This window comes from Leptonychotes weddellii, chromosome 1 (genome assembly GCF_054177405.1).
Source record: "Leptonychotes weddellii isolate Sample4059 chromosome 1, ASM5417740v2, whole genome shotgun sequence".
NCBI classification, from domain to species: Eukaryota; Metazoa; Chordata; class Mammalia; order Carnivora; family Phocidae; genus Leptonychotes; species Leptonychotes weddellii.
This window is the reverse complement of record NC_138369.1, coordinates 51,096,061-51,108,507: the sequence shown is the minus strand read 5'-3', so window position 1 is coordinate 51,108,507 and position 12,447 is coordinate 51,096,061. Positions and strand designations below refer to the sequence as shown.

At 51.9% G+C, this 12,447-nt stretch overlaps 1 protein-coding gene across 1 annotated transcript in view; it reads right to left on the bottom strand.

Annotated features, from left to right (window-relative positions):
* Positions 1–12,447, bottom strand: part of UROC1 (urocanate hydratase 1) — a 44,649-nt gene that overhangs the window by 21,294 nt on the left and 10,908 nt on the right. Inside the window, 9 exon segments of the mRNA XM_081823181.1 lie at positions 928–1,000; positions 1,852–1,949; positions 2,248–2,427; positions 2,733–2,795; positions 5,268–5,356; positions 7,496–7,639; positions 7,726–7,792; positions 11,975–12,036; positions 12,162–12,290. Coding sequence (XP_081679307.1) covers positions 928–1,000; positions 1,852–1,949; positions 2,248–2,427; positions 2,733–2,795; positions 5,268–5,356; positions 7,496–7,639; positions 7,726–7,792; positions 11,975–12,036; positions 12,162–12,290 — 905 coding nt within the window.

Here is a 12,447-nt window from a genome sequence, read left to right as displayed (position 1 = left end):
TCAAGGGCCTGGAAACCTTGTTTCCAAATTCCTTAGAGACCTACGCCATCCCTAACCCCCTCCCAACTTGAAAGTATATAATGGGCCGTTCCTCATCACCCGGTGCAGCTCTTCCTACCCACAGGTCCTGTCCCCGAGCTTTAATAAAATCACCTTTTGCACCAAAGATGTCTCAAGAATTCTTTTTGGCCTTCAACTTCCAACCCTAACATCTTTCCTACATCATTACCCCCTCCCCCTCAGCCCCCCTCTCCCCTCAGTGTTACCCCCTCCCCCTCATCCCCCCTCTCCCTTCAGTGTTGCCCCTTCCCCCTCAGCCCCCCTCTCCCCTCAGTGTTGCCCCTCCCTCTGGTTCTCTGTCCCTCCTCTTAGATCTGCACCATTTCTTGCTGCAGGAGCAGGGAGCTGGGACACAGACAGGCAGAAATTCCTTTTTAGTGTTGTTACAAAGACAACCTGAAAATCAATGAACTACATCGAAGTAGTTGGGAGAAACAGTAAATGTGAGGGCTTGGCCAGGTTTGCCTTGGGCAAACCGGCCTTCCTAGGTGGCCTCCAGGCCCCTGGCCTCACCCGTCCCCTGGGCCCACGCTCCTCTCTGGACAGTGCCCAGCAGCCCCCTGCGTGTGTAGCCTGGCAGTGCGGGCCCCTGAGCCTCTGCTTCCTCACCCACAGTGAACCTGAGAAGGAGACCATCGCCTTTCTCCCCGCCCTCTCTGGTCCCATCTTGTGCACAAATGGGCTGGCAAACCTTCCAGAAGCATCCTGAGGCCTCCCATCCCCTGCCCCTGTGTTGCTTGGTTTGACCTTGAGGCCTCCCCCTCTCAGTTGGATCTCCCTCCAGTTATCTCCTGTTTCTCCCTACCTGAGGACTTTCCCAACCTGAGAGTCTAGGACCCAGAGGCTGGAAGTGACCCCATCACTTACCCCATGATGTGCTGGACATACGAGGGGTAGCGGAATTCCGTCTTGTTGGCGCCTTTCTTCTCCACATCCGCTCCTGTGGGCAGAGCACCCGCACAGAATCAATCAGTGGAGGGTATGAGGGCTGGCCCACCTGCCCCAAGGCGAGGACTCATGCCGCTCTCCAGAAGGGATTTAAACAAAGAGGCCAGGGAAAAACAGTGGACGCGCTCTGTTTTCCTAGGGAAGCCCCACTGGGGTTGGGAGACAGCAAGTGCTGCTGTTGGTGTGGGGCTGGGTGGGGGTGTACCCATGTTACCCCCTGGTCCATTGGTGCCCCAACAGGCCCAGCAGAGCCTTTGAACTCCAGGAGGGGAGCCAGGGGCAGGGCTGGGAGGGCGACCTTCCTCTCTGTAGTTTTGTACCTTCTGCACTTTACCTTCCAGCACGGGCCACCTGTTCCACAGAAAAATCTCCCGCAGACATTAAGGAGGGCACGTGCTGGAATGAGCCCGGGGTGTTACAGAAGACTGATGAATCACTGACCTCTACCTCTGAAACTAAGACTACACCAGATGTTAATTAATTGAATTTAAATTTTAAAAAGAGTTTCCCTCACAGAAAAGTTAGGCTGCATTCCCTACCACCCCCCGCCCCCCGCTGGAGCTTATATCCGAGCATCCTACCAACTCTCTTTGTGTCACTTGACGTTCTTAAGGCAAATGGAAAAACTGAGGCCCAGGGAGGCCAAGGACCCGGCAGGACCAGCTCCCAGAAGGCCTGGGCAGGGACATGGTGAAAGCTGCATGCTGTGTCCCCACTTCCCCCCGGGCACCTGCCAGGCCCACTCCTGGCTGGTGAGAAGGGAGAGTGCCCAGTGCCAGGCTCTTGGCCCCTCCCAGCCTGCGGAGACTGGGGCCCCCTCACCTCACCTTTGTTGTGTCTCACCTGCTCTTTGGGCCTCCAAGAGGAAGGCATTGCCATAGTCCCAAAAGAAGAAGTTCTCCTTGGCTAGTCTGTTGATGGCGGAGACTTGCCTTCTCAGGCTGCAAGAGGCCGGTGGTTCATGGTCAGCCCTGCCCACCCGTAAGGTTCTGAGAGCAGGCCCTCTGTGCCTCACCCCTGTCACCTTTCAACTGCACCCCATGGAGCTCAGCCAGCTCTGTTTCCATCCCATCTGACGGAGGAGGATACAGGTTCAGAGAGATTAAAGCTCTCGCCTAAGGCCACACAGTTGGCCCCTGGAGAACCAGGCAGAGGCCAGAGCCACCCAGTCCAAAAGCTCCTGCCAGCTGTGTGCGGCCCCGCCCCCACACACCTGGAGTAGCCCTGGGACATCATCACCTTTCCTGGACCAGGCCCTTGAATGCAGCAGGGTCGGAGGCCATGAGGCTCTGGGCCTCTGCGAAGCCCAGCTGCACAGGGTAGTAACCACCATTGAATGGGTTGTGACAGGACGTCTGGTCTGACCCCAGGTCCACCAAGAGCTCCCCTGTTGTGTCCAATTCGTGGACCAGACGCTCCCTGGGAAAGACATGGGGTGATCAATGCCGGGCGGCACCTGCCCAGGTCAAGGGTAGGCACCCTCTGGGGCCTGAGTTCAGGGCCCAGCTGGGAGGGGATTGCCCTCCCCTCTCAAAAGAACATCTGTAGGAAGGCTGCTGTGAAGTCGGGCCAGGATCTGGGCCTTGAAAACTGGGATCGGAGCCTTAAGCTGAGTACATTGGAAGCTTTGTGTCCGGGGAGCACAAGGCCACCATCAGTACCTTGTCTGGAGGGGGAGGTTCACCCAGGGTCCCCAAGGCTGCCAACTCCCATCCCCCACTTACCAAAGATCCACCACATTGCCATGGTAACCAAGGCTGAGCACCTCCTTCCTTTTCCTTGCTTCCCTAGAAGGGCACAAGAGCAGAGCAGATGGCCCATTGCACCTGCCTGCAGCTGCCCACCCCTACCAACACCAAGCTGGCAAGAATGCAGAAGACCCTGGAGGTCACCACAAGCACTGTGTGCCAGCATCAGGGCCCAAGGTACAGGGACCTCTGCGGCGTGGCTTTTGAGGACCCAGACCTGTAACAGCAGACTTGAATGCCCCAGATGAGAGAAATGAAATGACAACAGTGACAAGCCTTCTTGAGGGGATTCACAGAATCAGGGCTGTTGCTGTTAGCGCACTGATTGGGATTGTTCTAGAACTCATGCAAGGTGATCCTAAAATTGTAGACATCACTAAAGGTGATTCCAGAAGGCGCCTGGGTGATTCAGTCGGTTAAGCATCTGACTTGATTTTGGCTCAGGCCATGATCTCAGGAACGTGAGATCTCGAGCCCCATATAGGGGCCCCGCCTCAGGCTCTGTGCTCAGTGGGGAGTCGGCTTGAGATCCCTTCCCTCTGCCCCTCCCCCTGCTTGCATGTGCTCATGCTCTCTCTCTTTCTCTCTAAAATAAATAAACCTTAAAAAAAAAGATGAGCGGCGCCTGGGTGGCTCAGTCGATTGAGTGTCTGACTTGGGCTCGGGTCATGATCTCAGGGCCCTGGGACTGAGTCCCACCTTGGGCTCCGTGCTCAACGGGGAGTCTGCTTCTCCCTCTCCCTCTTCCCCTCCCCATCTCTCATGCTCTCTCTCTCTGTCTCAAATAAATAAATAAAATCTTAAAAAAAGATGACTCCAAACATTATTGGGAGAAATAAAAGGACAAAAAAAAAAAAAAGACAGCATATTTAATACAGATAGAAATACAGAAGATGTAATACATAAAGCCCCACAGGTAGGAGAGGGGTCAGAAAGCACGAATACGTCGGGAGTTTGGGCACCACTCAGAGATGCGGTTTGACTGAACACCACGCTTGGCAGAGATGCCAGTGGAGCCTACGCGCCCCTTTCCCGAGCGCAAGGAAAACGAAGCAGGAAAAGGCATATAGTCCTAGAGCAGTGAGGAGCGTGGAAGCAGTGACCAGCAGAGAAGGAAGATGGGATCCCAGCTGCAGACCAGCACGGGGACTGGGCCTCCACTCCCAGAGGCTCACTCCACTCCCATCTGTGCCTTCCGTAGCTCAGGGAGAAGTATAACCCGACGGCTGCTTGAGGCACTCTGTTAAAAAGATTTGACCTGGTTCTGTGGTGTGTGTGTGTGTGTGTGTGTGTGTACAAGTGCATGCACATGTGTGCAAGTGTGTGAGTGTGTTCAGGATGCTCAACAGCATTAACAGGTTTAGGAGCCAGACCCATCAATGTCCCACTAGAAGTCTGGAATTTCTCCTATATTCCTATATTTAATGGAAACTCACCCGAGAGTTTTACACAGGCGTGCAATGGGGTCAAACTAGTATTTTTAAAAGATCAGTGTCAAATAGTATCCAATCCTGGTAATGGGAGTATTTCTCAATTCAGTATATGCTTGAACATTTTCCTATAAGCCCCTTTTGAAGAGCCCTGGGCAAATCTAATTATAGCAGAGCTGGAGAACCACTGTGCAGTGTGTCTTCCCCAAACAGAGCTCAGTTCTGCAAAGTAAGAGGAAGCTTCAAAAAACCGGCATCAGTAGGTGAAGCGTCCAACTCTTGATTTTGGCTCAGGTTATGATCTCAGGATCGTGAGATCAAGCCCTATGTAGGGCTCTGCGCACAGCAGGGAGTCTGCTTGGGATTCTCTCTCCCTGTGCCCTTCCCCTGCCCTCTTGTGTTCTCTCTAAAACAAACAAACAAAATGGCATGGGATCAGCAGCCCCCAGGGCAGTCCTCCCCCCATTCCCGCTAAAATACCTCAGAAAACATCAAACCAGAGGGAAATGTTGCCAACCCCTTGTCCCCCACCCTGAGAACCAGAGCATGAGTGGGGAGGAAGATCAGCTTACCCCTAAACTGGAGTCACACTGAGGAACAGTTCCATCTTTCAAAGGCTCATTTCCCCCCAACAGATTTGATGAGCACCTACTATGTGCTAGGCTCTGGGCTGGGCACTGAGGCCACAACAGTGAGAAATACAAGGCGTAGTCTTTGCAAAACGGTGGCTCAATATCAAGAAAATCATTTAGCAGCAAGTGTCTGACCACCAGGTATGGGAACTCCAGAGTTACCTGCACCCTAGCCCTAGGGACTAGTGAGAAATTCTAATGGAATTAGAAGGGGCGCCTGGCTGGCTCGGTCAGTAGAGCATGCAACTCTTGATCTCGGGGTTGTGATTCAAACCCCATGGTGGGTCCTGTGATGTTGGTACAGTACGACCTCTGTGGGGTCACTTGGGGGGAGGCGCCACCTGTGGTCAAGTGTCAGGCATTTAACAGGCCCATGTAAAGCAGCCCAGCCTCCAGGCCCCTTCTTGGGGTCTAACCACTTCCCCATGCTCACGTGTCAGGCACTGTACCTGAGTCTTTCAATGCAGTGGTCCAAGCAGTCGGTCACTTCCATCAGCCATCCTTGCTCGTGGCGTTTCATGAGGGCGGCTTTATCCACCTGGGACCATGAGACACAGGGTCTCCCAGTTACTGGGCATGCCAGCCTCCACTAGGAAGATGCCGTCCCCCATGTAAGTCACCCACTTGTATAACGCAGTATCAGGGCAGAGGCTGTGAGCTGCTTTCCAATACTTATTCTCCCTCCTGCCTTCCTTATCAACAGAACCCGGATTTTCACGGGGACACTGTGCTCAGCCCCAGTCCAGGCGAACCACAACTACTCTGTCCACTGTCTCCAGCCTCCCTTTTAGGTAAGTACTTCCATTTGATCCAATACTGACCAATGAGGTAAAAGAAGGGGTTTCTTAAGTATTATTTTCTCAGTCATAGACGGCACTTCCCTTCTCCTTCCTGCCTTAAATGGAGATGGGATAGGCTGGGGCTGGAGCAGCCGTTTTGTATCCATGAAGGAAACCCAAGACAATCTAGAGATGTTGGCCTTGACATCACTGAGCTGCTGGACCAATGCCAGCACTGCTGGCTGTGTGAGAAAAATAAAACCCTATTTGTGGAAGCTGCTATAGTTTGATTTTCTGTTACCTGAAGCCAAGTGGGTTCCTAAGAAGTACAAGAATGTATGACACAGACTTAGTATCAACTAAGTGTGAATCACAGAAGGGCGTATCACCAAGGCTTCTCTCTCTTTCTCTCTCTTTAGAATTACTTATTTACTATTTGGGAATTTTATTACACATATTTACTGAGTGTTCTCTCTGTGGCACTTTTTTTTTTTTAAAGATTTTATTTATTTATTTGAGAGAGAGAATGAGAGACAGAGAGCACGAGAGGGAAGAGGGCAGAGGGAGAAGCAGACCCCCTGCCGAGCAGGGAGCCCGATGCGGGACTCGATCCCTGGACTCCAGGATCATGACCTGAGCCGAAGGCAGTCGCTTAACCAACTGAGCCACCCAGGCGCCCGGCAAACACTTTTTGAAGACACAGGGGAACGTAGATGAGGATGAGCGTTGAGGATGAGGCAAGGGGAAGTCAAGGCTTTTTAAAAACATAGGCTGGGGGCGCCTGGGTGGCTCAGTCGGTTAAGCGGCTGCCTTCAGCTCGGGTCATGATCTCTGAGTCCTGGGATCAAGTCCCGCATCAGGCTCCCTGCTCAGCGGGGAGTCTGCTTCTCCCTGTCCCTCTGCCCCTCCCCTGCTCATGCTCTCTCTCTCAAGTAAATAAATAAAATCTTTAAGAAACAAAAATAAAAACATAGGCTGCTTTCCTGCAGATTCCCGGGGATGAGCTCTGTGAAAGCTAGTATTAGTTGCTATAACTTATTTTCCGTGTAGGGGCCAAGGGCAGGCTCCCCAAAATGTTCCACTCTGGCATATTGATTATTCTAAATACAAGTTGCTTAAGAGACACCTGTGCCAGGACACTCGGGCCGTCCTCTGTCCCCCTGAAAGCTGGAAATACATCTCCCATGAGAAAGTACCCCCGACCCCAACCAAGGTTTGTCTTAAAGCTCCTCGCCTCCTCTCCTGGGGGAAATGGCATTGGATCAGCAGCCCCCAGGGTTGGGGCATTGGATCAGAAAGCCCCCTCTCGGGCGCCTGGGTGGCTCAGTTGGTTAAGCGACTGCCTTCGGCTCAGGTCATGATCCTGGAGTCCCTGGATCGAGTCCCGCATCGGGCTTCCTCCTTGGCAGGGAGTCTGCTTCTTCCTCTGACCCTCCCCCCTCTCATGTGCTCTCTCTCTCTCATTCTCTCTGTCAAATAAAATAAATAAAATCTTAAAAAAAAAAAGCCTCCCTTCTGTCCTTGGCACTCCCCAAGAAAGCCGTGAGAGCCGCTGAGCATGAGCCGCCTGCACACACTTCCACTGATGCCTGACTCTGACCTGTCTGAGTGGGGAAGTCTATGCTCATTTATCCACATTCATTATCCACCGGCCGAATTCCCAGGATTCGGTGGGATAGGGGAAGCAGTACCCACAGAAGGTCAGTTTCGCGGGACAGCATCAGCAGGCATTGACCATGGAAGGTGATGGGCACTTTGAAGGCAGCGGGCATACGCTGCCATGGGAACTCACACTGGGAGGCTTTGGGGCGGCGGTGGCGAGAGAAGAAAGAGCTGTGAGCGGCTCTGGATGGAGGGAGGAAGCCCGGGGGCAGGGACCGGGCTCCTGCCGGGCTCACCTCTGCTATCACACCGATGCACCCCACGATGACTGCGGCTTTGGCCTGAGCGCCACTCATTCCGCCCAGCCCGGAGGTGACAAAGACCTTACCAGTGAGGTCCTTGACACCCAGGTACCGTCGGCCCGCATTCAACACGGTGAGCTGCCGGGAGAAGACGTAGGCGCTTGCTGTCCCCTCCAGCACATCAGCCTCCCACCCCTGCAGCCAGGCGTGGCCCTGTTTCTCACCACTGTGCCGTGGACGATTCCCTGGGGACCGATGTAGCAGTAGCTGCCTGCGGTCATCTGGCCGTACCTGACCATAGACAAGGCAAGGCCAGGGGTGAGCCCAGAGCCAGGCACGGCTTCCACATTACATGGCTTAAAATTCCTTTTTAATTACCCCCAAATGCATTAATACATTTTCCTTCAAAAAAAAGTAAACAGAGATAAAGCTACAGTCCCCCAATTCTGGTCCCCTCTGATATCCTGGATCTTTTATAACAAATTTTGTTTTATTCAAAATTGTACTATAATTGGTAAAATCACTTTGGGGACTATTGGGCCATATCAGCGGAGGCTGAGCGAGACCCAGCACTTCCACGGTCCAGGCTCACACCCATGTAAAGACACGCACACCACTGTTCACAGCAACTGTATTCACAGCGGCCACCCCATGAAACTGTTGGATCACCTATCACGGAGGACAGAGAAGTGATGGCAGCGTATGAACACAACGAAATGCTACGTGGCAAAGAAAACAACCGAAGTCCTACTGTGTGTCAAGTGGCTCCGTGAAGAAGCCAGATGTGAGAGAGTATGTTCTGTGGGATTCCATCCTATGACCCTCAGTGACCTTCCACTGGGGAGTCTACCTGCTGGAGGGCGGCACGGAGCTGCAGGAGGCAGGGGTGGTGTCTTCAGAGAGGGGCTGGCACGGCACACGCGTGTATCCGAGCTCACTGAGCCGCTGTGCCGTGCCTTGGTGAGGCTGACTGCCGCGAAGGGCCCTGGGAGCACCGTTCGCATGTGGGTCACCGTTGTCATCAGTATCAGTGTTATTTGCGTAAACGGCCCCACTGCGTAGGTAGCGGTACTGTGTCCGCACAGGGCACATCAGCGGTGCGGTCCTTTCCACCACGGCACACACAGATCCTGCTCTTTCCTATTCATGGCTCCGCAGCACGCAATATCAGAAGCCACAGAATGTTCCCCTGCCCCCTGCGGTCTCACTATGCAAACTACCAACCCTGAAGTGGCAGAGAGCTGCCTGCTCCCCCTCTCCCGAGGCCCAGCGAAGGAATCAGGAAGGACTAGAGCTGGGTCCTCGGGCGCAAACATTTCAAATATGAATAGATACTCTCAGATGCCAAAGTAACTGTCACCTGCAATGCATGAGCATGCCTGTGTCCATCACTTGATAATTATCAAACACTTGGATTTTCTGGCAATGCAATGGGGGAAGGACTGCATTCTTCTGTTGCCTTAACCTTCCTCTTCCCTGAGGACCACTGAGGTAAGATGCTCCAGGGCTTACTGACGCTTGCTTTTCTCCTTCGTCAATTTCAACTCCCTATCTCTTTTCTACCGGGTTCCTGTCCCCCAGCAACTCTCCCCAGCCCCTCCTCTCTCCTGGATCAACGGTGGATCCTGATTCTTGCAGCTCTGTGCCTGATGCCAGGTATATCCCATAATTTGGATAAGGCACCAGGCCATGTGGAACCTCTGCATCTTCTTCCAAAAAAGGGGGAGGCATTATCCTTACCTTGGAAGGTTGTCTATTTTTTTTTTTTAAGATTTTATTTATTTATTTGAGAGAGAGAATGAGAGACAGAGCATGAGAGGGAAGAGGGTCAGAGGGAGAAGCAGACCCCCTGCCGAGCAGGGAGCCCGATGTGGGACCCGATCCCGGGACTCCAGGATCATGACCCGAGCCAAAGGCAGCCGCCCAACCAACTGAGCCACCCAGGTGCCCCTGGAAGGTTGTCTATTAAACAACATAAAAAGCAGTGCTAAGATAATAAATACCCACCCAGGGAGATGGGTGAAACCATCATAACCACCCACAAGGCTGCATGGGCCCCCTACCCTCTGCCACAGGGTGTGCTCCCTAGTGGGCCCACATCAACTCAAGCAGAGGGCTCAAGGGCTCCCTTTGTGTCACGTGGAAAAGGGTGTCCCTTCTATCATTTCATGAATTCTCACACAACTCTTTGAGGCAGGAGCTATTAAATCCCCTCTTTATAGATAGGATCCAAGTGCCAAGGTTATACAGGGATATGCAGCAGAGCTGGGAACTGATTTTAAATCCTTCTGATTCGGTCCTTTATGCTCAAGTTATCCCCTGCATGTTGCTCCCAAAATAACTCCTGGAGGTAAAATTGTGGGATCAAGTTAACTGCACTTGGAACTTTGACCCCAGCTGCTAGATGTAGTCCTCCTGGCCACCCCCAGCCTTGCTGTACTGACCTAGACCACCCACAATCTGTGACTGCCTGTTTTCCCACATCCTCCCTAGTACTCGTTGTATTCTGTAGCTTTGTTTTGTCAGCCTGACAGTGAAAAGGCCGGCTTTGCTTCTGTTAGAGGTTCTCAGATCCCGTATACATGTAAACCTCTTCCCACCTCTGTGGGCAATTTGCATCCATTTAGCCAACTGCCCACAGCACCTGGGTCAACCCTCAGGTGTGGCAGACCAGGTCTGACTCTGCAGTTCCACTCTCTTTAAACTTCCATCCTGAACCTACGAAACAGAAGCACACCAACTTGTCCAAAGTCACACTTAGGAGGCAGCGGATCCAGGACACAGATCCTGCCCCTCTGACCCGGCGGCTGCTTCCACTGACACAGAAGAGGCGGTGGGGCCTCCTAGTAAATAATAATAACAGTAACTACTTATGACTAACCAGAAAAATAATTGGGTTTCTGAGCCTCGGTTTCTTCCTGCACAAAATGGACTAAGAAGGGCACCCAGTGCTGAGGCTTGTGTAGAGGACCAAATGTGAAGGTATCTATAAATCTTAAGACACATGGTAGTGACTATAATGATGATTATATTATAAAGTACTAGCCTGAGGCCTGGTTAACTGACTCCCAATACGACAGACCTGATCATCCTTGGTCACTGGTGAGGCCCCTCAAACACCTGAACTCAGGACTGACTCCTGAACTCAGGAAATGCCTAGAGGCTCCTGCCTGTCAATTTCCTCTTTTAGAAACTAAGGAAGGAACTACTGGAATGGGAGTAGAAACATTTGAGAACAACCCCCTGTGCAGATGAATCAGAAAGTGCCTGACAGTTACCACAGCCTCATTATAATATTAAAATCACCCTCTGAAAAACCCTACTAAAAGGGGCCTGCTTGCCCCTGCTGGGAAAGTGGCTTTGGACGTTATTCCCTGTGATGTCCTTATTTCTGCGAATAAAGTGACTTTGTGAGGCAACGCCACCTGGTGTGATCTCTGTCTATAGCTCTCCGAGGAGTGGACCCACTTTGTTGGTCCCAGTAACAACTTCACATGGTTATTAGTCCAGAGCAACACTCCCAGAGATCCACAAAAATATACAGATCAGGACATTCACTGTAGCATTCTTTATAAGCCCAAAGAACTGGAAACAACCCAAATCAGGTGGCAAGGGGGTCAAATAAATCATGCTACAACTGAACACTGCAGGTAAAATAAGGGTTAATTAGACTCTCACGTTCCCTTAAATGGAACGATATCGTCAAAGGTGGAAAGGCTAGTGCAGAGGGCCTGCAACGGTCTACCTAAACCTGTAACCATGTGCGCAAGAAATGTTTGGAAAGCCACAGACTTTACTCGCCTGAAGTGGGGAGTATAGGGTGGGAGAGGGATTTCCCTTCCACTGTAGCTCTTTTCATAATGTTTGAGGGAAAAGCTTTCAATTCAGAGCATGCATTAATTTTATGACAGATGAAATGGTCGTGCTCTGTATCTTGGAGTTTGGGTTGCAAGGTGCACACATTTGTCAAACTTATCAAATGGTGCACTAGGATGCGTGCATTTCATGTAAATTTTACTTCAAAAGGAAAAAAAAAAAACCCTGTAAACAAATACTGAATTCCAGGCCATCATATCTACAGCTTACTTTGAGACGCATCAAAAGCCAAGTTAGTCAGACAGATGGATAGAGGGATGGATAGATAGACATGGGACACAGAGTTTGGTAGTGTGTTAAACACAGAATCTCGGTGTTCACTGTTAATTCTTTCAATGTTTTGTCTATTTGAAATTGTTCATAACATAACGAAACGTTGGGAAAAAGCAGGATCCAAATTGTTCACCTGCTCGCAAGTGTATAAAAACTGTAGTATGCATATCCACAAAACCCCTAGGGAATATGTCAACAGGCAATTGTGCTTTGGTGCTGCCATTGTGAGGGTTTTTCAAGTTGTTTTTAATGTTGCTACACAGCCACCACATGGCTGAGGTGGAAACACCCTCATATAAACTGAAATAGTGAGACAGGACTTACATTGTAACTCCCACAGCAAAGAGCTTCTCATACTCTGTCCTGGAGGAGTAGTTGGGAATGACCTGGAAAAGATGGATGGGAGCCAAGGGCTGGGGGCTCACAGAGGGAACGATGGGGAGGCAGGTGTTGGGGGCACCTGGCTCTCCCACCCCAAGGCAGGACAATGCCCAGCTGCCCCAGGACCCACCATCCCATTAGTGACGACCAGCCGGGGGGCCTGGGGGCTGCTCGGGAAGAGGCCCAGTGGGTGTCCACTATACATGACCAGGGTCTGCTCCTCTGTCATCTGCGACAAGTAGGACATTGTCAGCCAGAACTGCAGCGGAGAGGAAACATGGAGGGCTCTGTAAGGGGGGGCACGCCGCACCCCAAGTCCCCACCCAGGCCCAGAGAGCTCCCACAGCCCTAGAAGTGCTGCCAGAAGTGCTCCCATCCCTCCAGGCCTTCATTACTCTCCAATGGCTCTTGGTGCC